Source organism: Esox lucius, chromosome 5, assembly GCF_011004845.1.
Source record: "Esox lucius isolate fEsoLuc1 chromosome 5, fEsoLuc1.pri, whole genome shotgun sequence".
NCBI lineage: Eukaryota > Metazoa > Chordata > Actinopteri > Esociformes > Esocidae > Esox > Esox lucius.
This window is the reverse complement of record NC_047573.1, coordinates 18,776,852-18,804,114: the sequence shown is the minus strand read 5'-3', so window position 1 is coordinate 18,804,114 and position 27,263 is coordinate 18,776,852. Positions and strand designations below refer to the sequence as shown.

General features: G+C 42.0%; 2 protein-coding genes and 1 long non-coding RNA gene across 12 annotated transcripts in view; 2 read left to right on the top strand and 1 right to left on the bottom strand.

Moving 5' to 3' along the window:
* Nucleotides 1–1,271: 1,271 nt before the first annotated feature.
* Nucleotides 1,272–27,263, bottom strand: part of LOC105031645 (arylsulfatase G) — a 29,226-nt gene continuing 3,234 nt past the window's right edge. The window contains exons 1-13 of one of the 9 annotated variants that reach the window (XM_010863663.5): nucleotides 10,707–10,763; nucleotides 6,813–6,831; nucleotides 6,592–6,688; nucleotides 5,823–6,010; nucleotides 5,698–5,745; nucleotides 5,451–5,568; nucleotides 5,147–5,293; nucleotides 4,010–4,221; nucleotides 3,678–3,758; nucleotides 3,468–3,576; nucleotides 3,195–3,315; nucleotides 2,978–3,068; nucleotides 1,272–2,735 (exon numbers count right to left, since the gene is read on the bottom strand). In XM_010863663.5, coding sequence (XP_010861965.2) covers nucleotides 2,458–2,735; nucleotides 2,978–3,068; nucleotides 3,195–3,315; nucleotides 3,468–3,576; nucleotides 3,678–3,758; nucleotides 4,010–4,221; nucleotides 5,147–5,293; nucleotides 5,451–5,568; nucleotides 5,698–5,745; nucleotides 5,823–6,010; nucleotides 6,592–6,611 — 1,413 coding nt within the window. In that variant the 5' untranslated portion in view covers nucleotides 6,612–6,688; nucleotides 6,813–6,831; nucleotides 10,707–10,763 and the 3' untranslated portion in view covers nucleotides 1,272–2,457. Of the gene's footprint in view, nucleotides 2,736–2,977; nucleotides 3,069–3,194; nucleotides 3,316–3,467; nucleotides 3,577–3,677; nucleotides 3,759–4,009; nucleotides 4,222–5,146; nucleotides 5,294–5,450; nucleotides 5,569–5,697; nucleotides 5,751–5,822; nucleotides 6,011–6,591; nucleotides 6,832–9,647; nucleotides 9,717–10,706; nucleotides 10,804–27,263 lie in introns of those variants that run through there. The other 8 variants (XM_010906221.5, XM_034292242.1, XM_020046733.3 and 5 more) reach the window with 8 other exon arrangements.
* Nucleotides 5,270–26,235, top strand: LOC105005610 (monocarboxylate transporter 7). 2 transcript variants are annotated; one of them, XM_020046730.2, is made up of 7 exons: nucleotides 5,270–5,347; nucleotides 10,571–10,825; nucleotides 11,164–11,307; nucleotides 21,335–21,463; nucleotides 21,634–21,776; nucleotides 21,891–22,641; nucleotides 24,697–26,235. In XM_020046730.2, the coding sequence occupies exons 1-7, from the start codon at nucleotides 5,335–5,337 to the stop codon at nucleotides 24,918–24,920; spliced, it is 1,659 nt and encodes a 552-aa protein (XP_019902289.1). In that variant the 5' UTR covers nucleotides 5,270–5,334; the 3' UTR covers nucleotides 24,921–26,235. The 2 variants fall into 2 exon arrangements, with proteins under 2 accessions (XP_019902289.1, XP_010861975.1); XM_010863673.4 differs by lacking the exon at nucleotides 5,270–5,347 and adding an exon at nucleotides 9,033–9,291 and having other exon boundaries at nucleotides 21,634–22,641.
* LOC109615814 lies at nucleotides 11,317–14,009 on the top strand. The gene is made up of 4 exons (XR_002196820.3): nucleotides 11,317–11,968; nucleotides 12,422–12,564; nucleotides 13,509–13,549; nucleotides 13,939–14,009. It is a non-coding gene; the product is annotated as an uncharacterized LOC109615814 (long non-coding RNA).

Genomic DNA, 27,263 nt, shown 5'->3' with positions numbered 1-27,263 from the left:
TCAATTTTAGCAGCACCCATCTAGGGACCTGTTTAATACACATAGCCATATGCCTGTTTCACATAGCCCTATGCCTGTTACACATAGCCCTATGCCTGTTACACATAGCCCTATGCTAAAAGACCTCCATGGACAAATCCTGCATCCACAAAAGACATGTAAGACTGTATCTCCAGTAACCATTGACATTTAATACATTTTGGCCAGCAGAACGATAATTTAAAACAACTGATTTGTAGGTTTACCTTTGTTTCCGCCTGTCTTGGTCTGTAATAAGTGTAATGTACCAATATTGATGCATTATTGACAGGTGTACTGGCTAAAGGTTTTGCACAACTCTGTAAAGTCACATTTTTGATTGTCAGTATCATTCACATTCTTAACCTGAAAAGAAAGGCTTTTTATAACCACAACTAATCATACATTTGTCAAGCACCACAATTAGTGATTTTATGACAAAACAACAACATTGTGATTTGTTGTTTTGCAAAACTGAACATTCCATACCTGCAGATGGCAGTAAATCTCCAACACTGTCTTTAAACCTGTTCAAATAACACTCCAGGTGGCTGAATTCATCTTCGTCGACAAATAAATATAATAGAATATAAAATACAAAATGGAGAATGCCAAAATAGCATTGCCCATTTTCCATTATGGGCCAGAGACAAAGATGTGATGTCTTTGGTAGGAATATAGAGAAGTCCAAGTCTCCATATTATATTATACGTGCCCTAATGGTCAATAGGAGTACCATTTCCCCATTTCCTTGCTATCAGAATGGCTGTGGGCTTGGCCAATTTAAAACACTGCCTCTGGTGCACATGTACAGCTCCAGCCTGGGTAGGGTTCAGCCCACTGCTTCTTCAGTAAAGCATTCTCCCCTTTCTTTCCTACTCTCTCTCTGTCCACTAAAGCACACAATGCCAAAATGATACATCTTTGTAGGAAGGTCTATGCTATGAACTTGCCTACCTTTAGTCTGATAAGAACCAATATTAACATTGTCAGATTTTAACAATGAATTTACATGCAAAGTGCTCAAATCACAATACAAGGGGAAGAGGCAAAGACATTCATATGCACTTTTATAACTTATTTACTATAGTAAAGATATTTATAAAATTCACTGAATGGTGACATCTGAGTTGTAGGGAGACGGAGGGCAGAGAGGCACAGAAAGCCTGCAACTTATCATGGGCTATGGCTGAGACAGAAACCCGCCCACAGAGAAAACAGGAAGGAAGGGGGGCTTATAGCCTCAGATTATCATTTTTTATTGCTTTAGAAAAAAAGGTATAAAGAATATAATTCTGATATCTGAAAACCTTCAGAGATTCTTACGGGACATTTTATTTCACTGATAACATTATTCATTATTAACCAATGGCTACATAATGTTATATTTATTGTAACATTTCGGACATGACTGATGTTTTTACTTTGTAAAACATAATGTTGACTTACACTAAATATTATTTTGGAATATAATATTTGTATTATTCATCAATAAATTAAACCTGGAGTACTTCACTTAAGTAAAAGTTTTGGGGAAAGGTTTTGTATAACATACATTATCTGAATATTATGCTTATTGTTATTCTTGTAACTGACTTCTGAAGGGTGGCCCTTTGACAACGCTAATGTTCTTTGGCACTTCTGCATGCAAAAAACGTTTTCTTGTTGATTTTCAGCCACAAATTAAAGAATTTGAATGAAACTACTCCCGTGCTTCATCTGGTCATTGAAATGTTACAGGTGATAATGATGTTACCCCGAGGTGGTAAAATGCTCAATGTCCACAATTCTCGACCTTGTTATCAATGGGACTAGCTAACTAAAAAAAGTATCTTCATCCTACTTATTGTGTTGATGTGTTTTCCAACCCAGAAACCTCTGCAGTATTACAGCACGTTATGCCTCCGCAGAGAAAACCACTTCACATGGGGAATCAAACTGTGAATTGTTGCCCAACTGCAGCTGTCTTCCCTTGTTTTCCCACTGACCTGTAATGACGCGCCCTCTGCAGTACTGACCTCCAGGACAACGACCCACAGTCACCTAGCCCTGCTGCTGCCTTGTTTCTTTCACTGGCTGATGCCTCTGTGGTTGTTTATATAGACCCGAGTGTAGGCTACAGGTATTTGATGTGCAGACACACAAACACACACAACTAAGAGCAAACAATTATTGGAACAGAACAAAAGTGTGTGTCTGTGTCTTTATTTCAGTGAATGTCAGTTCAGCACTGACAAACTGTATGACTGAATGTGTGTGTGTGTGTGTGTGTGTGTGTGTGTGTGTGTGTGTGTGTGTGTGTGTATGTTCTTGTGTGTACAGGTTTACCAAAAATCCCCACAAGGACAATAGAACAAGTCATGAGAACACCACTCAGATTTTGAATGACAATAATATTGGCTCCCCATGGACAGTCAAACATAAAACGTACGTCTGCCCTCAGCCTGAGCTGCAGCGGCAGGATGCATGTCGGCGGTCGCAGCACGGGGCTGCCGATTGGTCTGTGGTATAGTCGGCCGTGGACAGCAACGGGTCAGTGGCGATGTCATAAAGCAGCACCTCCCTCGCCCTCCTCCCCCTTTCCTCCGCCTCCCTGTATTCCTCCGTGGTTGGGTCCAGGGTCGTCTCCTCGGCCTTGTCCTGAGACAGGTCAAAGATCAGCGGGGGATCGTGGAGTTCCTCCTTCCCTGTAGACCCCGAACACGCCTCAGCACCACCTTTATGGACGACAGATACGTTTGGTCAGTACTGCCGGAGATTGTCCTATCCAGGGCAACACACAGGAGCCGTTAGTGTAAACTTCCCTGCTGTCACCTCAAACTAGCGACCTTTTGATTACTGGTTGGCTGTTCTAACCACTAGGCTATTGACCACCCCACCAACGCCACACATGACCTGACCAACCATGCCAAGGAAGCTTATCCAGATCCTTTTTAGCCATTTTTAGCAGCTTTAGTACCCGTGATATAGAAGGCCTTGTGTCGCCCCATTCTCACGGTCTGCAGATCCCCATACTTCCCTGCAGCGCCACTGTTGGGGTGGAAGAGGAACTGCAGGTAGAGAAAGAGATTTTAAAGTTGCTCGTTACAGAAACGCATCCGACCTTATTCCGGGTTTCAGTGTGTATATACTGCACTACATTTGAAAAGCACACAGAAGTCCTTAGTGGGTCATGCCTTATGTCCTGTTTCTGTGCCATGTAGAAGGACGTCTGTGGCGTCCATACCGTCGTAGCGTCTGTCTGGGAGGGGTTTGACTCCAGCCAGGGACAGGAGGGTGGGGAAGATATCCAGTCCACTGGGGGAAGGGGAGAGAGTGTCAACTCTACATGAACTCCAATAGCCTTTTCAGATGTCCAAACTGGGTGTAAACTCTTCTTGTGAAATATGCCTATTGGTTCATCTGTGTTTACCTTCAGACTGACTGTGTGTGCACTTATAGGATCGTACCTAAGCAAGGCGGAGCTGGTGCTGTTGGCTGGCACTCTGCCGGGCCAGTAGGCCACTGTGGGGACCCTGTGCCCCCCTTCCCAGGTGGTCCGCTTGGCCGAGCCCCCACCTGGCAGGCCGTGATGGACAGACACATGGACGGTCCATGTCAGCTAGGTTCATGGTGCACACCAGATAATTAATATAAGCGCTGGCACAAGGGGCCTTTACCTCTGCTGGTCTGCCACTTTCCCTGGAAAGGACCCACACTTCCTGAATACAGGCACTTCTGGTCCCAGGGGCCATTATCACCTGAAGATTAAAAAAAAATATTCCAGTGTTTTATGATATAAAGGGATACCTGATTGCTGGTACACTGATGCTGGTATGGTGATGCTGCTACTGTGATATTGGTATAATGATGCAGGTATTGTGATGCTGTTACTGTAATGCTGATATAGTGATGCTGTCACTGTGATGCTAGTATACAGTGGTGATGCTGATACACTGATGCTGGCATAGTGATGCCTGGTACAGTGATGCTGGTACACTTGATCACTCACCAGTGAACCAGATGAGGGTGTTGTCCTTTTCTGAGGCATCAGATGCATTCTTTATTGCCCCCACTAGTTCGTCCATGTCCCGCAGACTGGCAGCGTACACAGCGCCCTCTGAAGGGTGAGGGGCGCTGGGCAAGGGGACATGGAAATGGGGGGACAAGGGGACATGCATGTGGGCCAGGGCCATGTACAGCAGAAAAGGCTGGGCCTGTTTCCTAAAAAACAAAATCAGATGAAAACCTAAAACAAAAGTGAGGATGGTGAGAAATTAAGTGTTTAAGGATGCTGTATATGACCATAGTGCTCTGAAAAAGTATTTGACCTTTGTCACACTGTTGCAGTTTTCACTTTGAAAACGTTATTGCTAGTTATCTCAACCCAGTGAAAGTGTCTGGATGATCTTCCAGAGTTGTGGAACAATTTTCTATAGACATTTGAGTGAAAAGTGGAACCTTTTGGTAAACATGGACCCTTTTATGCCAAGCAGTTTAGTAGTAGGAACCTCATACGTGGTGGTAGTGTCACAGGTTGCTGCAACAGGCCCTGGATGACTTGCTATCATTGAAGGAACCATGACTTCTGGTCTATATTAAGAAGTTCTACAGGAGACTGTATGACGCAATTACGAGACCTGATACTGTCAGTGATGGGCACTTCAAACAGGTGCAATGTAAAGCGAGAGGGCTGAGACTTGGCGAGCCCAAATACCCTGCTCAAATCTGCCTTAGTTAAATGGTCAAACAGCCCTCCTAATTCAGCTGTTTGACACACGAACGCAGAGCGAAGAGAGACTTCACAACTCTCCCCATCATAGCTCTGCGCAGCACCTTGCATGGAATGAAGGAAAACCACCTTCGCCTCCAGAATCGCAGTGCTGGCACAGACACAAAGACGGTGAAATAGGGTCATGAGACCTGACGTGCACGTGCCCCGACGAGCGCATGGTGCCATGTACGTTCCGGCGATGTTAATGTGAACACATCCCACCATGACCCACCATGACCCACGCACACAGCCGTCACCCCCAGTATGTACTGAATATCAACAGCAGTGGGAGAGGATGGCGTTCCATTGAACAGCTGGATTTTCCCAACTCCAGTTAGGGTATTTAGACGTTCGACCGTTAGGGGGTAATTTCACCTGGCTTTGAGTATGACATCGAGTGCCGTCGATGTGTATCGCTGTGTCAGTCTCCACAGGTCCAGAGGCTGTTCTACGATCGTCTCGTTCTCGAACAGAGGCAGAGCCACCTTGGAGTAACAGCTGCTGTGACCAGCTTTACTCACTCTGATTAAGTAGACAGCACAAATCTTCAGTAACAGACAACTATGATGGTAAAAGGTATGTTTTTTTTTTTGCATTGTTTTTTGTTAAAATGATATGCCTGCATCTGGCCTAGTCTATATAAACTATAAACTACATAGACAATACATGGAGCCCCAACCTGTAGTGTTGTATCTGTGATCCAGGTTCACAGGGGAGACAAGGAGGTATGTCATAACCAGGCTGGTCTGTACAGCCCATGTCATTACTGTACGGGATTCCAAGGTAGTAATCAAAACCTGACCACAAAAAAAACACACCAGTTGTCTTAGATCTGAAATACTCTTCAACATCGTCTGCATTTCTGTCCTGACGCAGATAGATATTGTGTGTCAACCATTTTAACTAGTGAAATCAACGCCTCTTACCCCTGTTTGTGGGACTGTATGGACCATTGTGCCCTAGATGCCATTTACCTGAACTTGGAACAGAGGACAGCAGGTTAGAACTGGTCAGGACTAAATAAAATAGAATGGGTCTCTTTGCCTCTCACCGATCATGGCTGTGTAGTATCCGTTCTGATGCAGTATCTCAGCCAGGGTGGTCTCAGAGAGGGGTAGCCCCCCCACAGACCCCACAGCGAAGTTGTGTGTAACCCCGTTCCTCAGGCCATGTCGTCCTGTGAGAAGAGCTGCGCGGGACGGGGAGCAGGTGGAAGCTGGGGAATGGAAGTCAGTCAACCTGGAAGTTGGGCACTGATTAGAGGGGTGATGAAGGACAGTATAGGGTTTTAAAACATACAGCAGTCATCCTAAACTCTGGTTCTGGAGTAAAAAGGTAGAATCAATTTTTAAAACATGACTGTGTTTTTATATTTCAATGAAATGTACCATCTTACCACCACAGATGTTGGGGCTTTAATTGCCAGTTTTGTCTGTCCTCTTTACTAATCTTTCTATATAGAGAATTTAAACATTCATACGTTCATACACAATGCAGGGCCTGTATTCTGTTTTAAACCAACCTGTGTGTATTACTACATTTACAATGGGTTCACATCCTTCAACACCAGGTCTTGTGTTGGGTCCACTACTTTACATGGTTTCATTACACCATCATGGTATTTTAGGGCTTCCTATTTTTACCGTTTACAGGATGTGTAAATACTTGTTACAAGTCAATGATAAGTCATATAGCTCAATGCAGGTATTTGTCACCAGGGCTGGAACAAAAGCCTGCACCTCCTATAAAGGTTTAAAAAAAAAAAAACATGCTATAAATGATGTTAGTTGGTTAGCAAAAAGGGCTAACAAGCACTGCACCTCATTCCTTCCTGGGCCATCAGGTCCAGATTAGGGGTGTTACTTAGCTTCTGACGCTCCTGCTGATTGGCTCCGAGGTCTCCCCATCCAATATCATCTGCCAAAATGATGATGAAGTTGGGTCTCCTGGTGCTGGTCATATTCCCATTCTGGATCACTGCATGGTACAGCAACCCAGAAAACAGTAAGGTCCCAAATAATAGGAGCTGGGAAACACTCACCACCATTCTGGTTAAAGACCTGGGAAAGTGACAAAGTCAGACACTGTCTCAACAAACACTTGTATAGCAGCATTAGATTAAATACTTTATTATACAGTGGGGAGAACAAGTATTTGATACAGTGCCGATTTTGCAGGTTTTCCTACTTACAAAGCATGTAGAGGTCTGTAATTTTTATCATAGGTACTCTTCAACTGTGAGTGACGGAATCTTAAACAAAAAGCCTGAAAATCACATTGTATGATTTTTTTATTATTATTTTGCATTTTATTGCATGATATAAGTATTTGATCACCTACCAACCAATAAGAATTCCGGCTCTCACAGACCTGTTAGTTTTACTTTAAGAAGCCCTCCTATTCTCCACTCATTACCTGTATTAACTGCACCTGTTTGAACTCGTCACCTGTTACCACACACTCAACTCCAACCTCTCTACAATGGCCAAGAACAGAAAGCTGTGTAAGGACATCAGGGATACATTTGTAGACCTGCACAAGGCCGGGATGGGATACAGGACAATAGGCAAGCAGCTTGGTGAGAAGGCAACAACTGTTGGCACAGTTATTAGTAAATGGAAGAGGTTCAAGATGACGGTCAATCTCCCTCGGTCTGGGGCTCCATGCAATTACCTGAAGAGAGCTGGGACCACAGTCTCAAAGAAAACCATTAGTAACACACTACGCCGTCATGGATTAAAATCCTGCAGCACACGCAAGGCCCCCCTGCTCAAGCCAGCGCATGTCCAGGCCCGTCTGAAGTTTGCCAATGACCATCTGGATGATCCAGAGGAGGAATGGGAGAAGGTCATGTAGTCTGATGAGACAAAAATATTGCTTTTTGGTCTAAACTCCACTCACCGTGTTTGGAGGAAGAAGAAGGATGAGTACAACCCAAAGAACACCATCCCAACTGTGAAACATGGAGGTGGAAACATCATTCTTTGGGGATGCTTTTCTGTAAAGGGGACAGGACGACTGCACCGTATTGAGGGGAGGATTGATGGGGCCATGGATCGCGAGATCTTGGCCAACAACCTCCTTCCCTCAGTAAGAGCATTGAATATGGGTCGTGGCTGGGTCTTCCAGCATGACAACGACCCAAAACACACAGCCAGGGCAACTAAGGAGTGACTCTGTAAGAAGCATCTCAAGGTCCTGGAGTGGCCTAGCCAGTCTCCGGACCTGAACCCAATAGAAAATCTTTGGAGGGGGCTGAAAGTCTGTATTGCCCAGCGACAGCCCCAAAACCTGAAGGATCTGGAGAAGGTCTGTATGGAGGAGTGGGCCAAAATCCCTGCTGTAGTGTGTGCAAACCTGGTCAGGAAGTACAGGAAACGTATGATCTCTGTAATTGCAAACAAAGGTTTCTGTACCAAATATTAAGTTCCGCTTTTCTGATCAAATACTTACGTCATGCAATAAAATGCAAATTAATTACTTAAAAATCATGCAATGTGATTTTCAGGATATTTTTTTAGATACTGTCACTCACAGTTGAAGAGTACCTATGATAAAAATGACAGACTTCTACATGCTTTGTAAGTGGGAAAACCTGCAAAATCGGCAGTGTATTAAATACATGAGGTTAAGGTTAGGGTCAGGTTATAAGGAGAGTAAACATTAACATCAAGCTACACTATACCCAGCAAGACATACAGACATACTTTCATTCAACTAGTTGGTTTTTAGTTGAGATGTGCAATGTATTGTATGTGGCCTACTGTTCCATAGTAAAGATGTAGTGTATATTTGTAGCAGTCTAGTTTTGAATTTGTGACATTCTTGACTTAGTATATACATGATGTGAACAGAACCTAAACTTAATTTTTCAGTTATAAAGGATATTTCAAGAGGTGCAATAACCAGTCCTGCACCGTAGTTAGTGTAGTTACAATTTTACAGTTGTCAAATTGCTGATGTAAATACTTAGGCAGGTTAAATAGCAACTTGACATTGCAAAATACTAAGAAGCTTAACCAAATCAGTAGTTGCAAAACACATAGTAAATACCTAAATACTGACCTAGAATGTAGCCATGATTGGACCTGGGTTCAAAGACATGCATAGTTCAAATGTTGCCAAATCCGAAAACCTCAATTTTGTGTTTGAGAACTTTTTGTCTTGATTTTGTACTGGGCTTTTCAAAAAAAAAAATTGCAACAAAAAGGTCCAAATAGCCTTTATGTTTCTTATCATATTTCCAATAGCTATAGTGAAGAACAAATCAATGTTAAAAAGAATTGAGAATTGTAATATTTGTATTTACTTTATGCTGTTTGTCTTTGATTTGACCTTTTTGGAACATGACAGCACCATGGAGTGCATCTAAGTACACACTCAAGTCCACCAAGATGAGCCAGTACTGCAAAAGACTCAGTTGGATGAGTTTACAATCACTCACCAATTAATCAAGGGACAGTATTAATAACTTCTTCAGTGGGGAAACGCTATAGATTTGAAGAGGAACACCAAAGGCTGTAAGTGAGACATGGTTACTGTGTGTGTGTGTGTGTTGTGCGTCTGAGAGAGAGTGTGAGGTTGTGCTTATTTAGTATAGCTATTAGGCTGATTAGGATCGTTGAGGAACGGTTACAGTACATTAAAAGGCTTTTCTCCTTCGAGAGGAAATCTGACAAGCAACATTGTTTCCCTATCTAAGCAGAGGACTTAACTTTCGTTATAGCTTTCCCGGACAGAGAAATGTCAAAATGTAATTAGCGTAAAAAGGAGATCCTAAAGCATCTTTTCCGATGCATTACTTTCATCATTAAATGCATGACAGCTAAAAATAATCTTACTAACATGTGGAATTGATAAAAAAGTTATGAATTACCGATTTGTTTGCATCCATGCACAGTTGAAGACGTCAACGCCCACATACCGCTATGGACAGTGGGGACTAGAAACATATAGACTAAAGCAAAAAAGTACTGAAAAATAAGCTCTTTAAAAATCTGCCACTCATGTCACATATATTAACTGCATAAAATATCGATAAGATTTGGATTCATACTGATGTAAATTATATCAAATATATTATATAAAATATATGTATTTGATTATTTACCATGTTGGTTGTTTTTTTTGTCAATTTCAAACTACTGTAGGAGAATTTTTTTAACTGTTTACATTTCCAATTAAATGTACCATCTTACTATCACAGAACTTAATTCCTACTTATATATTTTGGCATAGGTGTTTCTCTTTTGACCGCCATATTTCTTAATTTCAAATTTGCAATTATGGCATTGCCTTGTTGCAACAACTCCAGAGCAGGAATAGGAGAGTCAAAAATGTAGACATGTCCTCCAATGTACATCTCGCAAAGCAATTCTTCTTATATAACACTCACAAGCTGGAGGGTAATGCATCACCCAGCTAACAACGACAATGATGCCTGACCAACCACAAGGAGTGCAACAAGACAAGGCAGCAGTAACTGACACCAACATGCCCACCCTGGGTGGAGCTGATAAAATGTTGCACCTCCCTCTGTGAGACCCCTGGGAGCTGTGAATCTCTGTACTGCAAAGCAATGCAGTGACTTAGACCACCTCACCAGTCATGAGTCTACTTATTAGTCTTATAAACCAATTACCATTTGCAATCAGAACCAGTTTTCAGCCAATCAGCCTTGTGGGATCAAACCACCCCGAGTTATTAAGTAGTAAATGCTATCATTTTCCAGTAAGCATCAATCACTGCTTAACTTCAGATACTTCTCTAAAGGTTATTAATTGTCCCCCTTCTTTAAAGCTTTTTTTGCTGAGGCCATGACTGGGTGGAGGTCCAGAGCAAAGCACTACATGGGACCTAACGTATACACAGCTCCCCCAGATGGTGGCTGGGGCTGGGTGGTGGCTGTCTCCTTCTTTCTGGTGGAAGTGTTCACCTATGGATTCATCAAGAGCTTTGGCATCTTCCTCCATGACCTGATGCAGGAATTTGGGGAGAGCAACAGCCGAGTGTCCTGGATCATCTCCATCTGTGTCTTCGTTATGACCTTCACGGGTGAGACAATAAGCCACATTTGTGTCTAGAGTGTGTGTTTTTGAGAGCTGCAGACAGGTTGTGTGCAGGGCTTTTGTTACTAGTCCAGATTTTAGCAGAATACTCAAGCTGAATAAATGGTGTGCAAAATAAATACTTTTGAGGCTGATAACACCTTATCATCTGAAAAAGGACAGAGGTACCACACAGTGCCATATCTTAGTGACAACCAAGATATGGGACAACCTAGGTACCAGAACTCTTTGATCTGGCCAAATGCTACCCCACACCCACCAAGACAGAGCTCCAAAAGGCTTCCATGGGAATCGTCAGGCAAACCTATCACTTCTCTCTAACAGCCCCTCTTGCTTCTCTGCTGACCAGCCGATTTGGGTTCCGACCGGTTGTTATGGTCGGTGGACTCTTAATCTCCATAGGAAGCATTGCCAGTGGCTTCACCAGCTCCATCAACCAGATGTACATTACCATGGGACTCATTGGAGGTATGATGACCACCTGTTCAAACACAACATGGAGCAGTATGGGGCCATTTACGGGGTCATTATTGTAGCAAAACTATTTACAAATGTGTGTGGAGAGTTGTGTGACTGTATCTCAATCTGTGTGTGCGTAATCAAATTTGTAAATGTGTAAAATAATCTGTAAATGCCTACCGAGTTTTGTGAATGTGTACAGGAATCTGGAAACGTCTACTCAGATTATGTGTGTGCGTAATCAGAATTGTATTTGTAAAAGATTTGTAAGTGTACTGAGATTTGTAAATAAGTGGACAAATCTGTAAATGTGTATACGGACAACTCATCAGTTACAATTCAGACGGGCCTCTCAATTCGCTGTCTTTTAACACGCGACTTTTGCTACACTTTTACGGCAGCAGAGATCTGTATATGCGTGTTGCAAATGTGTGAGGAGATTTGTAAGTTTTGACACCAGGCGGCAGTAGGACGCACACATTTAAGCGTGATATGCACTGATGGGCTGATAACTTAGTGGTTTAAGGAATGCCATTTAAGTATGTATTAGATAAATAAATATGGCTCCCAGAAAAGCTTCTCAGAATTATTGAGAGGCTGCCAACCGCCTCGACGGGACGGTATGGCTTCTAATTCAGGACAGCCTGGCTTGCACATCCATTTGATTCAGGTAAGAGCTTTAGCTAAATTAGCTTTGTATTATATGTATGTTAGCTATCTAGATGTTTGTTGTATGTAAACCAAATTAACATGATGACACTGGACACAAGTGACGGCAAAATGTTAGATGCAGTAGTAGCTACACTCCTATAGCTACTCATGTGTGCTGAGTTAGCAATTGTTTTTGCTAAATAACGGTACAGTAACCAAATTTATGCTAAGTTAGTCTCATACCTAATCGTTAGCGATAACAAATGCTACCAGTAATGTGTATCTTGTTAGTTAATCAATGTAAAGAAGTGCAACCGTAGCTACCAATAAATCATGTATTTATTAAATTCGGTCCATACAGTAGTTGCTTCAGATACTGATATAGCCTAAATTGACTAATTTGCCTTGATTCTTGGTTAGCCAATTGCTTGAATACTGACTTAAAATTACGTTTTTTTATGTTCACCACTAGGAGATAGATGTACCAGGGTAAGTGTGAAGAACCGGTGCCCACTAACTGTTGACCGTTGTGTAGCTGGTCTATACACCGTTGGAGGTGTGACAGGCAATAATGTCCAGCAGAACAGGTAGCCTAACCACCAACCCTTCTATAAGGTATGGAGGCTGACCATGTCAGCTTAGTTTACACAAAATGTATGTACTGCTTTTTAAAAAAAAAAAAATTAATAAAGGTTGCCTTGTGGGAGAGATCAGGATGTCAGGCCAGACTACAATTTCTCTTACCACAGGTGTGTTTGTAAGGCATAAGTAAAAAAGGGCATTGACTTGGATTCTCCTTTACCTATAACTGTATAATATATGATTAGTTGAATATTAGTGAGAATGACAAACTAGGCAAACTGAAGAAGTTCTGTCTGTATGTCTATGGAAGTTCTCTGCATCCAACTGCTGGCTTTTGCCCCTGAAGCTAAGCAAGGTCGGGCCTGGTCGGTCCTGGGATAGGAGACTACAAGGTCGGGCCTGGTCGGTCCTGGGGTGGGAGACTACAAGGTCGGGCCTGGTCGGTCCTGGGGTGGGAGACTACAAGGTCGGGCCTGGTCGGTCCTGGGGTGGGAGACTACAAGGTCGGGCCTGGTCGGTCCTGGGGTGGGAGACTACAAGGTCGGGCCTGGTTGGTCCTGGGGTGGGAGACTACATGTTGCTTAAGTGTCCTGCACAGGGAGCTGTGATTGGGATTGGATGGTAAATGGGTGCCCAGACTGTTTGTGGTCTCCATAGGTCCCATGTCACTAATTGTAAGAGAAGGGGTGTTTACCGGTTTGATGGCAATATGTAATCATAACAGCATGGCTACCTAACCATCCCCAGCTTCCAATTGGTTGATCTTCTCTCCTTCTCCTGTAACTATATCCCAGGTTGATGCTCTAAATTAGAAAACATTTCTCAGGCAACATACCTTGTAAAAACAGGCTAGATAAAATAAAAATCTCACCTACTTATCAAAACATGTTTCATACATTTATCTTAATTGCTCTATTTCTCTTTAATGTTTGTCCATTCCAACACTAACTACAATGGTCTTATCTTGTTTTTTTCAGAGCTCTGCAGACTACAAGGACAGACAAGGCCCATTGCAACGGTACAGGGACTGAAAGATGTTAACAAAATATCTCTGCTCACTTCACCCAGTAATTGGGGGAAAAATTGGAGAGTAGGCTGGCTTGTAGAGTAATTTGGTGAAACATGTCTCTGCCTTTATGCAAGGCACCTAATCCTAAATACTACTGTAAATTGCCCTGTATAATAGTGTCTGATAGATAACTCCAATGTAAACATTTGTACAGATTAACGGTGGGTGGGATGATCAATTACAAATAAAAAGGGCCTTGCTGCTTAAGGAAATTTGGTAATAACCAGACAAACAAGTAAAACCCAGACAAACTGTACAGTATAATTTTCAGTTTTGTCTCCATTTTTGTCACTCACCTTTCTCATAGTTTTCCATTCTTCATCTCAACCTCTTTCCAGGTTAACTGCCTGGAGCTCTACACTCTGTCCCCAATTCTGGCCACCAGTGTTCTGGATCACCATGTTCCACCGTGGGTCCTGACTACCGAGAACACTACTGGGCTAAACATCCTCAGAGACATTTGCTACTTATCCTTCTACTAATACCAAACATACGTCTGTGTATTCAAATATCCCATAATATTACTTGGATACTGTCTCCAACACCCCCCACCTCAGTGCTTAGTTTTTATGCTGCAAGTGTTTGTGCTGGGGGACAAGGGTCAGTCTGAATTTTGATGTATCCTTTTGGAGGAATGCCACTACTAATTACTGTTGTGTCCTGTTGAATCAGAAGATAACCTAAGTCCTTGGACTGTGTTTTAGGATTTCCTGGCCTGATTTCTCCTAGTTGTCCCTGCTCAAAGTCCACCTGGTTGTGTTGGAGATCAACACAGTGATGATGGGCCTCCTGGTCACCCATCTTTGTCCACCTGGTTGTGCAGCTGATCTGGATTCTGCCTAAAGACTCAGCCCATCTGTATTTACTGACCCTCCAGTAATTGGAACATGCAAAAATATTGCACCAGAAAGGTCATGTATTCTTATGAATTTCCCCCAGAACAGCCGAAGAGGACCCCTCAAACTCTTTCTACTCTCTAAGTTTCTTCTTAGGTCCCGTTCCCACTAGTGCCAATGCAAAAAGGGTTCTATAAAATGAATTTGATGAACAGAACACCACTGGGTGAGTGGAACAATTTATAACCCACCCAACATATGGTCTGTATTCCAGTAATAAATCCTCCTGCTCTGTTTTGTAATGAACACTGATACAACCTTACAGCATGAATATTTACAGATGACGGAGAACCACTAGATAATAACTAAGAAATTACAGCAATCAGTGTTCAATTGTAAATGAGTGCTGACAATCTTTCAAGCAGTAGATGAACACAACTTACTAGGAATGGATTGGGTGGACAGCCTGGCAGAATTTCTTATGAAACAGAAGACCAACCTGACCCTCAACCAGTAAAATGTTTTTTTGTTCTAGTCCATTTTTTTTTATATATGAGAATCACATGAATGCCTGGACCTGTATAGCACTCTTACAGTGAGGGAAATGTTTGTACCTTTGCCCACGGACAAAGAAATGATCTATAATTTTTATGCAATACATGACTTATTAGTACTTGGTGGCAAAACCCTTGTTGGCAATCAGAGGTCAGATGTTTCTTGTAGTTGGCCACCAGGTTTGTACACATTATAGGAGGGATTTTGTCCCACTCCTCTTTGCAGATCTTCTCCAAGTCATTAAGGTTTTTGAGGCTGACGTTTGGCAACTCGAACCTTCAGCTCCCTCCACAGATTTTCTATGGGATTAAGGTCTGGAGACTGGCTAGGCCACTCCAGGACCTTAATGTGTTTCTTCTTGAGCCACTTCTTTGTTGCCTTGGCCGTGTGTTTGGGGTCATTGTCATGCTGAAATACCCATCCACGACCCATTTTCAATGCCCTGGCTGAGGGAATGAGGTTCTCACCCAAGATTTGACGGTACATGGCCCCATCCATCGTACCTTTGATGCGGTGAAGTTGTCCTGTCCCCTTAGAAGAAAAACAACATAATGTTTCCACCTGCATGTTTGACGGTGGGGATGGTGTTCTTGGGGTCATAGACAGCATTCCTCCTCCTCCAAACACAGCGAGTTGAGTTGATGCCAAAGAGCTTGATTTTGGTCTCATCTGACCACAACACTTTCACCCAGTTCTCCTCTGAATCATTCAGATGTTCATTGGAAAACTTCAGATGGGCCTGTACATGTGCTTTCTTGAGCAGGAGGACCTTGCGGGCGCTGCAGGATTTCAGTCCTTCACAGTGTAGTATGTTACCAATTGTTTTCTTGGTGACTATGGTCCCAGCTGCCTTGAGATCTTTGACAAGATCCTCCCGTGTAGTTCTGGGCTGATTCCTCACCGTTCTCATGATCATAGCTACTCCACAAGTGCATTGGGGCCCCAGACTGAGGGAGATTCTTTTGTTTCTTCCATTTGTGAATAATCGCACCAACTGTTGTCACCTTCTCACCAAGCTGCTTGGCGATGGTCTTGTAGCCCATTCCAGCCTTGTGTAAGTCTACAATCTTGTCTCTGCTATCTTTGGACAGCTCTTTAGTCTAGGGCATGGTGGAGAGTTTGGAATATGATTGATTGATTGCTTCTGTGGACAGGAGTCTTTTATAAAGGTAACATGCTCCCTTTAAGAGTGTGCTCCTAATCTCAGCTCGTTACGTGTGTAAGAGACACCTGGGAGCCAGAAATCTTTCTGATTGAGAGGGCATCAAATGCTTATTTCACTCATTAAAATGCAAATCAATTTCTAACATTTATGACGTGTTTTTCTGGATTTCTTTTCTTGGATGTTATTCTGTCTCTTACTGTTCAGATAAACCTTGCGTAAATAGTACATTACCATTTATTATTCAGTGACAATTTAAGTATGAATATTGAAGAATGACTGACAAACAAAAAGATAATTCAAATAATATTAATTAATATGGAAACATTAAATGCATGTCAAACACATACAGACCATGAAGCCAATGATAATGACAGGACAGCATCCATCCAGACTGGAAAACAGTTCTTGTTTTATAGAGAGGACAAAACAGGCCAACATTAGCTATTATGGAAACCAGTGAAGCTTGGTGCCAAACTGATGGGTTGTTTTTCAGATTGTGTGAGATTGGCTGGAACTGTAGGGGCACTGGGAGCAATAAACTGACTCAGGAGGACATGCCCTGAAAGTAGTCTGGTCCTCCGTTCCCTCAAGGTATCTAGAGTGTTTCCCTCTGCAGCCTCATGTGTCTAGGACTTAAAGATAATCAGCAAGAAATAAAATGTTCAGTCTTAACAGATGTCCGTGTAGCTACTACCAGAGGGAAGATACTGTAAATTTACTGGTTTGGATTCTGGACTGGAGATTACTTGGTGGGTGGATTTTTGCAGTGGTTGTCAAAACTCCTCTGGAACCCCCAGTTATTCCATGTATTTGAAATACTCAACTGCTTACACACCTGATCTAACTAGATTAACATTGCCAACAAAAGAAATCAACAATCACAAATGAAGAGTTAAAAATGTCTAGCCCTTGAATTGTAAATTGAGTAGTTCAGGGCTTTAACCAATATTTTTCTCAAGCAGCTAGCTGTCATACATCTACCAATCACCTCTCCCTCCACAAATGTTCACATTTTGGCCAGTTAGTAGGTACTCTGAGACAGAGAGACCAACAGGAGCAATAAAGGTTAGGCCTTGCTCAAGGGTAAACTAAGAAACTTCATCTGGGAATTTTGAAAAAGCGACATTTCAGTTACCAGCCCAAAACCCAGTTACCCTTAATCACTGGATGATATGAGCAGAGGTCTTTCACAAATAGATGCATCTGTAGTTTCCAACACTCCAGATATGACCTCCTTTTAGACCCAGTACCTGAGGTAGTCTGCAGCATCCGAGCTCTGAATAAACAGACAGATATGGTCACTGATGGAAGGAACAGTAATGACATAGGCTAATTCATATACATGAACAGAAGGTTTTTTTATTAGCCAATAGATTGCAATTAAACCTGTTATTTTACCAGGTAAGTTCTGAGGCCCATATATGATATTTTGCTATGACATGGTCTAAAACCCATACTCATACCATCAGTGCCACTGGATCTGTACTGATCAGCCAGGACCCCGTTTGTCCAAAAGTCAGCACAATGTTCAGGAAAATTACAGCAAGTCTGGTCTCCCAAATATGGACATACCCTCCTAACTTGAGAGCCAAGCCAGCAATGGGAGACTGAGAACTTCAGTAGGCCATGCTTACCATTCTCACAAGTACTCATGTCATCGCTACCTGCTCTGCTGGACATTGCCTGTCACACCTCCAACGGTGCCTGTAGACCAGTATGATCTACAGCAAGGGTTGGTGGTTAGACTACCTGCTCTGCTGTACATTATGGCCTGTCACACTTCCAACGGTGTATAGACCAGCTACACAACGGTCAACAGTTAGTGGGCACCGGTTCTTCACACTTACCCTGGTACATTTATCTCCTAGTGGTGAACATAACATTAGCATCGTGAATGGATTTCTTTTTATTTTTTAACATAAAAAACTTTTGTTGGGGAAAAGAATATACATGTGTATTTACAAATGTTGTCCATGTACAAGAAATGAAAAAAAACAAAAGAACATATCAAAAAAAGGGGGCGCTATTTAAGTCAAAATCAAAAGGCTAGAAAAGAAATGAACGTATAGAGCAACACATAAGGGGAGATATCATGGTCATAGATTAAGAGAACTGCAGTGATTTATTTTAGACAAAGAACATTTACATTTTACATTATGGCCGGGAAAAGCCAGCGGGGGCTTCCCGCATGCGCGATTCATTTTCAGTCCCACGGGCCCACGGCGGCACCCGCTGCTCGTTGAGAAGAGTAAGAACAAGGGGGGTCTGAAAAGTTGATAAATCTTGCAACAAAGTCGCTAAATTGGCAACACTGATTGAGAGGCCCGTCTGAATTGTAACTGATGAGTTGTCCGCATACGCGTTTACAGATTAGTCTACGCATTTACAGATTAGTCTATGCATTCACAGATCTATGTACACATTTACAGATTTGTCCACACATTTACAAATCTCAATACACTTACAATTCTAATTACGCACACAAAATCTGAATAGACATGCAGATTCCTGTACACATTCACAAAACTCGGTACGCATTTACAGATTATTTTACACATTTACAAATCTGATTACGCACACACGGTTTGAGATACAGTTACACAACTCTCCACACACATATGTAAATAGTTTTGGTACAATAATGGCCCCATAGAGCAGCATCAAAAGGACTAGATGTTGTGACTGTCTTGAATGCTATTGAAGACATAAATTGCTATAGCTAGCTAATACAAAATGTAGAAAACAAACAATCATCTCATAATCGACAACTAGACACATTTTCAATATAACTTACTGGTTAGTTAGCCGACATACCAGTCTTCAAGCTTCTAGATAGCTATAGCCTACAGCGTTCAATACAATATAATTAATTAGGTGCCTGTTACTTCCCCGATTCTACACGGTATAGCCTATTTAAAATTCGCCAAATGGCTGCTGGTTTAAAAAACTTGTGGAAAAAAGTTGTACACATTGCCGGGTAAAGACACTTAATTAAATTTCCAACGCAATATTAAAAAATTTAAGGGGAAGTATGGGGTGCCGAATGTAAAAGTTCAGTTACAATTTTTTAGCTGATACATATTCAAAATGTAGCTCACTTTCCTCACATTTAGCGCATTTTCCTCACATTTGTGACAGAAATTATATATATTGTGCAGCGCGATTTGAAGCCACTGCAGTGGGCGTGGTTTCCTTGGGGATTTGAATATTTTCTAAATATTTAGCTTTACACTTGGCGACTTATTTAGATATAACATTTAGATTTATCATTTAGATATATATTTAAGATTTAGATATAATATTTACATATACACTCACCTAAAGGATTATTAGGAACACCTGTTCAATTTCTCATTAATGCAATTATCTAATCAACCAATCACATGGCAGTTGCTTCAATGCATTTAGGGGTGTGGTCCTGGTCAAGACAATCTCCTGAACTCCAAACTGAATGTCAGAATGGGAAAGAAAGGTGATTTAAGCAATTTTGAGCGTGGCATGGTTGTTGGTGCCAGACGGGCCGGTCTGAGTAAAAGAGGCTACAATTTGCATAAGTTCACCAAAATTGGACAGTTGAAGACTGTAGGAGTTTGCCTGTTCTGATGAGTCTCGATTTCTGTTGAGACATTCAGATGGTAGAGTCAGAATTTGGCGTAAACAGAATGAGAACATGGATCCATCATGCCTTGTTACCACTGTGCAGGCTGGTGGTGGTGGTGTAATGGTGTGGGGGATGTTTTCACACTTTAGGCCCCTTAGTGCCAATTAGTCATCGTTTAAATGCCACGGCCTACCTGAGCATTGTTTCTGACCATGTCCATCCCTTTATGACCACCATGTACCCATCCTCTGATGGCTACTTCCAGCAGGATAATGCACCATGTCACAAAGCTCGAATCATTTCAAATTGGTTTCTTGAACATGACAATGAGTTCACTGTACTGAAATGGCCCCCACAGTCACCAGATCTCAACCCAATAGAGCATCTTTGGGATGTGGTGGAACGGGAGCTTCGTGCCCTGGATGTGCATCCCACAAATCTCCATTAACTGCAAGATGCTATCCTAGCAATATGGGCCAACATTTCTGAAGAATGCTTTCAGCACTTTGTTGAATCAATGCCACGTGGAATTAAGGCAGTTCTGAAGGCGAAAGGGGGTCAAACACAGTATTAGTATGGTGTTCGTAATAATCCTTTAGGTGAGTGTATATTTAAGATTTATATTTCGATATAATATTTAGATTTAACATTCAACATTTAGATATTAATTTAAGATTTAGATAACATTTAGATTTAACATTTAGATATAAATTTAACATTTAGATTTAGATATAACATTTAGATATACATTCAACATATAGATATATATTTAACATTTTAATATAATATATATAATATATAATTTCTGTCTCAAATGTGAGGAAAGTGAGCTTAATGTTAAAAATGTATCAGTTAATGTATCACAAACTTTTACATACGGCACCCCATAGGGAAGTAGAGTTATGATATCTAACAATAGTGAGCATAGATTATAAAGCCAGTAATCCGTTCTGAAATGTTTTGACCAGCAAATCGCAAATAGCATTGAGTCACTGCTTGTGACCACTGCACCCGCACATGAACAAATGTATTTGTGCACACAGCACAATCGCTGCGCGGTTGGACTAAGGGTGGCTTTGCCAATCCTGATGTAAAGCTTGGCCACCCCACTGGTTCCACTTCTCACTACCCCAAATTTTTAAGATGAGATGTTTGAAATGGCTGGAGGTAATGGAACTCAGACAGACATTAAAAAAATTCTAACTTGTCTGCTTGGTCACGAGTACATAGTTAAATAGGTTTATGTATGACATTTTTAGTTCTAAATTAATCTTTGTTGATAACTGTGCCACAAAAAAAACGACTGGGCTCATCTGGCCACCCTACTGCAAATGTTCTGGTCCGCAACTGATCAAAAGGATCAGCACATTCTGAACGGCTTTATTGACAGAGATAGAAATATCCGTTCAACATTTTAGAAAGGGGGTATAAAGTTGCAACATCAAAATTTTTAATATGACTATGATTGTGCCTTTGGCTGCTAGACAAATTTGTTTGATTAGGATAGTGCATATAAGAAAGGGTTTGTAATGTATTTCCCATCTGTGGTTGGATCATGACTTTTATCGCCTCCACAGGTCAGGGATTCAGTCTTACCTTCCTACCTACAGTCACCATCCTGTCTCAGTACTTCTCCCGGCGACGTTACCTGGTCACAACTATTGCTTCTACTGGAGAGTGCTTCTTTGTTTTGGCCCTTGCCCCGGGTAACTCTTCTCTTACAGATTGACAATCATTCAGTTTATCAATCTTCCTATTGCCTTTTTCTTCCTTTTCTCAATTCCTTTTCATATTATTGTTATTCAACCCGCATTTAATTGATGGCTATGGTCTTGTATTTTTAACCCTGCCCTCTGTCCTCCCCTCTGCTTCATAGCGTTCTCCAATATAAAAGACTATATTGGCTGGCGTTATACCATGGTGGTTATAGGAGCTTTGCAGGGCGTATTGGTCATCTGTGGATTTTTGTTAAGACCCATCATCATCAGACCAGGACCAGCCACGTTGACAGATACACAGGTCCTGTCAGAAAAAAAGCTGGAAGCTCTAAACACACAGGAGTCGTACAACAGTAAGGAGACCTTGTACACTACAGACATATCATGTTCTAAGGATGGCTCTTGTGCACAGCAGAGTTCCGGATCTCAAGATGAAGGGCTGATTCACCGTTGCTCCCTGAGCTCTGGAGAGTTTGAGAATATAAAGGTTCATCCCCTCCAACACCCTTTCTTGGAGGACGGCAGCAGGGGTGCAGAGGAGACACCTCTAAAGGGAACAGGGGAGAAGGAGACCAAAGAAGGAATAGAGATGATTGAGCCTTGTTCAAAGTGTTTAGACAGCGAGGAAAGGGATATTGAGAAGGATGAGGAGCAGATGCAGACAGAATCTGCCCAGAGGCACAACCCTCTAAACTTCTCCATGCTAAGAGAAGGCAGCTTCATTTGCTACTCTCTCTTTGGCCTCTTCGCAACACTGGGTTTCTTCGCTCCCCAGCTCTATGTGATCGAGCTGAGCATCAGCTGCGGTGTGGAGCGCAACAGCGCCACCTATATGCTCTCCGCCATGGCTGTTGCAGAGATCTTTGGACGCTTCTGCATGGGCTGGGTGCTAGAAAGGAAGCTCTTCAGAGACAAGAAGCTTCTGGTGCTGCTAGGCTTCACAGTCCTGACTGGTCTGGTTCTGGTGGCCTTTACCATGGTGTGGGAGTTCTGGGGCCTGGCTGTGTGTTGTGGGTGCTATGGGTTTCTGTTAGGCACCATGGCTTCGTCACATGTACCCATGCTGGCTGAGGAAGATGTAGTAGGCATAGAGAGGATGGTGTCGGCCGCTGGAGTCTACGTTTTCATACAAAGCTTCGCTGGGCTGGCTGGACCACCCCTAGGAGGTAAGACTTTTAGTCAAATCTTATATCATATTCACAGCTCTCTGAAATGTCACTTCTTTTCCTCTCACGCTAATGATATATTTATTTTTAATGTCATTCAAATAACAAAATTCATTAATATGTTCCTCGTAAAACAATGCAGTGAGCAGGTGGGTCAACCACGGAAGTCTCTGAAGAAGGCTCTCCTCTTAAAAAAAGTAACTGAATGCATTACAAAAGTTTGCCAAACAAAACCTACTTGATGAATACAGCTACTGGAAAAATGTGCTTTGAACAGATGAGTCAAACCAACTCTTGTTACCTCTCTCACTACAATCTCCTTGACCTTAACCAGTCAGGCTTCAAAACAATCCACTCAACTGAGAGTGCTATCCTCAATGTGACAGAAGCTCTTCACAATGTCCAAGCTAACTCTCCTCTGTTCTCATCCATCAATCCGCTGCTTTTGACACTGTGAATCATCATATCTAACTTTCCATCCACCTAATCGGATCTGGGTTTCTCAGGTACTGCACACTCTTGGATTGCTTCCTACCTGGCAGACCACTCCTACCAGGTGACGTGGAGAGGATCGATGTCTGCTGCACAGCCTCTTACAACTGGTGTTCATCAAGGTTTAGTTCTAGGCCCTATTCTTTATATTCACCATGTTCCTTGGCTTCGTCATATTCTCACATGGTCTTTCCTGTTACTACTATATTACTGAGGTGATGCCTTGTTTCTCCGTCCCCCTTCTGACACCAAGATGACAACACGCATCTCTGCTTGCCTGGCTAAAATCTCCACTTGAATGTTGGCTCAGCACCTCAAGCTTAACCTCAACAAGACTGAGCTTTTTTCCTTCCATAGGAGGGCCTGTCTGCTCCAGGACAAGTTCATCATGGTTTACACCTGTGCAGTGTCCCCATCCAGAGTGCAAAGAACAATGGCATGACCCTAGGCAACACCTTGTCGTTCTCTGTGAACTTCAAGGCAGTGAAACGCTCATGCAGGTTCATGATCTACATCATTCTTACAGTACAGCCTTACCTCACACAGGAAGGAGTACATGTATTTATTCATGCATTTATTCACATCTGGATTACTTCAACTCATAGCACTCATAGTGCCACAAAAAAAGGCAGCTGCCTGTCTGATGTTCAACCCTCCCAAGAACTCCCATGTCACCCTGCTTCCACACTGAACTGTCTTCCAGCTGAAGCCTGTATCCACAACAAGGCTTAGGTGCTTACCTACAGAAAAACAAAATAAAATGTACCTATGGGCTCTTGGCCATAATGACCCTTTGTGGTAGTTCCCAATCCATGAAGTCAAAACTATTCTCAGTTCTAGCATTTCAATGGTGGAACCATCTTCCTCTGGAGGTTAGGATAGCAGTCTCTGCCCATTTTTAGAAAACATCTCAAACATCTCACCTTTTCATAGTATACCTACAATAGTTCCCCTGCTACCACCTGTCTGTTGTCTTTTGTAAACTTTTAGCTATGTTTATTATTTGTATAGTCGTTTGTACTCTTCCAGGACTGCCTTTTGCTGATAACTAACTAATTATTTGATTTGAATGTAATCACGACTAAGCTGTTTCACAGAGCTTTCTTAAAATGTTTCCACTTACTGTAAGTCACTCTGGATAAGATAAGTGTCTACTAAATGATGAAATGTCATAGTCAAAGATGTTATTATATAATAAGCCAAGGACATTGTGTTATTATATTTTAGATGGCCTTTCTCTGTCCTTAGTATTGAAATGGAGATGAAATGTGTCCTAATTTTTTTTTCTTCTCATCTTCATTTCTTGAAGATGAGAACACGTTTCAAAAAAAGAGTCCCTGCAAAGCTGTTCTACTTCTTTTCACACTTCTTGCTCAACCTGGAGGCCACTGAAATCAGTGCATACTAGGCCATTGCTCACTTGACTAATGGCATAAGATAATCTTGCCTGTTCCCCAGTTGCTAGAGTGCTTATAATGCCTTTCCTACCCAAGGCAGTGCCATATTAATGTGCTCTGTAACTACAATATGCACTATTTTTACAACAGTTTTACGTTCTCTCAGGTGTTTTGGTGGACCTGACTAATAATTACGGCTCAGCGTTCTACTCCTGTGCGGTCGGTATGGGTCTAGGAGCTGTGTTCCTGGGGCTGGTACGACCAGCCAAGAAAGGCCTGCCCTGCTGCCGCAGGAGGGGGCCTCGGAATGACCCAGAACGCCTGCAAGTGGGGCCCGGGGAGATTGTGCCTCAATGTAAGAGGAAGGAGGCCCAGGACCCTGGCACCTGACCAATGCATAATGGTTGCTAAAAAATTGTTGTATTCCTTTAGTTAGGCTCGAATACCACCTTAAAAACACTCAAGTTATCTAACCCTTAGGACCTTTATGAAGTATATCAAGTCCCGCAATGTCGCACCTTTTGGTTTAAACAAAATGGCAATAGTAACCTCTTGAATCATTCTAGAGAGCTAGAGAACCAAAACCAACTTTCACATGTGCTATCTATCTATCCAATCAATCATAATTTGAATCTACCGACTCTAATCTTTTAAACTTAGTTTTATAAATACTTTTAACCAAGCTAGCAAGCACTCATTTACTTCTGTAGGCTAAATGTCCTACAGAACTTTACTAATCATCCGATTGCATTACTAGACATTCCTAGGGTAATGCTGTGGTAATGCAAAAATTTACCTAATAATCATTGTGAAATATGGTGGTGGATCAGTGATGCTAATGGGCTGTACTTCCAAAGGCCTTGGGGACCTAGTTACGATAAATGGCAACAAGGACTCCATCCAGTACGAGGGAATTTTAGGACAAAACCTGCCTGCAGCTCCCAAAAGGCTAAAACTGGGTGTTCGTTGGATCTTCCAGTAGGACAGTTGTTTTATATCATTGAACAATTTTCACTCAACTAAGGTTAGATTCATATTAAGCTAATGAACAACACTTACATTTTGTTCACAGACACATTTACCATGGGTGCCAAATATTTCAGAGAGCACTAAATATTAGAATGCACATTGTTGCACTCGGCCCATTAGAATGTAGAAATCGACATCTCCAGACAAAAACTTTTAGTTTTTCCAAGATAGGTTTGACCCAAAATGTGCTTCACCTGTCATGGATACACAAGTGCAAAATAATGATGGACAATATATACAGTTAGGTCCAGAAATGATTGGTTTTTGTTATTCTGGCTGTTTACCAAAATGTATTCAAGTTACAGTTAAATAATAAATATGGGCTTAAAGTGCAGTCTCTCAGCTTTAATTTGAGGGCATTCACATCATAATTCAAGGAATTTAGGAATTACAGCTCTTTAATATGTAGCCCCATCTTTTACAAGGGTAATTGTTTCATGGACAAGTGTGGTCTATTCCTTCATAATTTCTTCACCAATTAAGCAAGTAAAATGTCTGCAGTTGATTCCAGGTGTGGCATTCGCATTTGGAAGCTGTTGATGTGAACCCACAACATTCGGTCAAAAGAGCTCCCATTGCAAATGAGAGGCCATCTTCACGCAGCAAAAAAAAATTATATCCATCACAGAGAGCCAGAGCATTAGGAGTGGCCAAGTCAACAGTTTCATACATTCTGAGAAAAAAAGAATGCACTGATGAGCTTTGCAACACAAAAAGGCCTGGACTTCCACAGAAGACAACAGTGGTGGGTGATTGTAGGATCCTTTCCATTGTAAAGAAAAACCCCTTCACAACATCAAGCCAGGTGAAGAACACTCTCCAGGAGGTAGGTACATCATTATCCAAGTCTACCATTAAGAGAAGACTTCACGAGAGCAAATACAGAGGGTTCACCACAAGGTGCAAACCATTCATAAGCCTCAAGAATAGAAAGGCCAGATTTGCCAAAAAAAACTTATTAAAAAAGGCAGCCCAGTTCTGGAACAGCATTCTTTGGACAGATGAAACTTAGATCAACCTGTACCAGAATGATGGGAAGAAAAAAGTATGGAGAAGGCTTGGAATGGCTCATGATCCTTAGCATACCACATCATCTGAAAAACACGATGGAGGCAGTGTGATGGCATGGCCTGCATGGCTTCCAGTGGCACTGGGTCACTAATGTTTACTGATGATGTGACAGAAGACAGAAGCAGACGGATTCAGCTCAGATTCAGCCAAATTCAGTGAAGTTGTTTGGACAGCACTTCCATTGCAGATGGACAATGACCCAAAACATGCTGCGAAAGCAACCCAGGAGTCGTTTAAGGCAAAGAAGTGGAATATTCTGCAATGGCCAAGTCAATCACCTGATCTCAACCCGACTGAGCATGCATTTCACTTGCCGAAGACAAAAATTAAGGCGGAAAGACCCACAAAGAAACAACAACTGAAGACAGCTGTACTAAAGACCTGGCAAAGCATTGCAAAGGAGGAAACCCAGCATTTGGTGATGTCCATGTGTTCCCGACTTCAAGCAGTCATTGCATGCAAAGGATTCTTGACAAAGTATTAAAAATGAAAATTTTATTTATGATTGTGTTAATTTGTCCAATTACATTTGAGCCCCTGAAATAACGAGACTGTATATGAAAATGGTTGCAATTCCTAAACGTTTCATCCAATATTTCTGTTCAACCCCTTGAATTAAAGCTGAAAGCCTGC